This window comes from Colobus angolensis, unplaced genomic scaffold (genome assembly GCF_000951035.1).
Source record: "Colobus angolensis palliatus isolate OR3802 unplaced genomic scaffold, Cang.pa_1.0 Scaffold3342, whole genome shotgun sequence".
Taxonomy (NCBI): domain Eukaryota; kingdom Metazoa; phylum Chordata; class Mammalia; order Primates; family Cercopithecidae; genus Colobus; species Colobus angolensis.
Window position 1 is genome coordinate 6,527 of NW_012116647.1, and position 1,288 is coordinate 7,814.

Sequence of the window (1,288 nt, forward strand, 5' to 3'; positions counted from 1 at the left end):
AAAATAAAATAAAATAAAATAAAATAAACAGGCCCACCACTAAATCAACGAGTTCAAAGATAAGTTAATAAGAAGAAAAATCAGACTAAACAGGTTAAGTAACTTTCTCGAAGTTAAACAAAAAGGAAATATTGGTCTTTCAATTCACTGCCTTCTCTCTATAATATACCTATTACTTTTTCAAGCACTCTTCCATTTTTAATCAAAATGTTATTTCAAGGGATGAGAAATTACGTGACAACAGGGGTATTTTTCAGTCAATGCTGACAGCTGTGAAAGTCTTAATCTTTCTTCCCCAATACCTTCCTATCACTAACAGCACACGACCACTCTTGCTACAGCAGGACTGAAGTTTTTCTTCCAAGTGGTATTGTTGCAACTCTGGGGTACTCTCGTCCATCATCTCCCTCCCTTTAAAAAAATACTACCAATCCTTTCTTCCAACAACTCACAGAATTCAAATCATTTTATCTTTAATAATCTTGTAGTAATTTCAAATACGAGAAAAAAAAGTCAAACGTGTTCCCTTTATGGGTGATGCCACCATGACTGCTCAAAATCATGTATGCTCAATCATCATGATGAGACTGGATGCCAAAGAGTATGGCTGGCAAAAAGGGATCAGGGCTCACAGACTGAAGAGTTTGGTTACAGAGTCTCCGAGGGGTAACAGGCCGCAGAAGAGACATCAGTTTAAGGGACCTTCAGAGGACAGGGCGCGGTTGCTGGGTCATGAGCACCTTGAAGCGTTTCTTGATGGTGATTCGGTGTCGGGAGTATTTGTCATCTGGGGAGAACCGAGCAGGATGGGCTGAGCAGGTCTGTTGTCCCATCGGGTCAAATTTCTGCTCCAGGAATAGAGAATGTATGTCAGTACAGGAGTGATGAAATGGGGTGGGGACAGCGCGAAAAAGGGCAAACATGAAAACAGAAGATGCAATGATCAGCTCAAAAAGTTGTACAAATAAATAGAGAAATATAAAACTTAAAAAGGCCGGGCGCGGTGGCTCACGCCTGTAATCCCAGCACTTTGTGAGGCCGAGGCAGGAGGATGGCTTGAGGTCAGAAGTTTGAGACCAGCCTGGGCAATATGGCGAAACCTCGTCTCTACAACAAACAAAACCAACCAACCAACCAAAAAAACCCCAAACCAAAAATTAGCCAGGTGTGGTGGCGCACGCCTGTAGTCCCAGCTACTCGGGAGGCTGAGGCAGGAAGATTGTTTGAGCCTAGGAGGCGGAGGTTGCAGTGAGCCGAGGCACTACAGCCTAGGCAACAAAGCGAGTCC

The 1,288-nt window shown here is 43.5% G+C and overlaps 1 protein-coding gene across 1 annotated transcript; it reads right to left on the bottom strand.

The window, feature by feature from the left end:
• Nucleotides 1-456: 456 nt before the first annotated feature.
• LOC105518975 (H/ACA ribonucleoprotein complex subunit 3) lies at nt 457-845 on the bottom strand (the record flags this gene model as incomplete). Its single annotated transcript, XM_011952130.1, has 1 exon — nt 457-845. A coding segment is annotated over one exon (141 nt), but the record flags the coding sequence as incomplete, so codon positions are not given.
• Between the last annotated feature and the right edge of the window lie 443 nt (nt 846-1,288).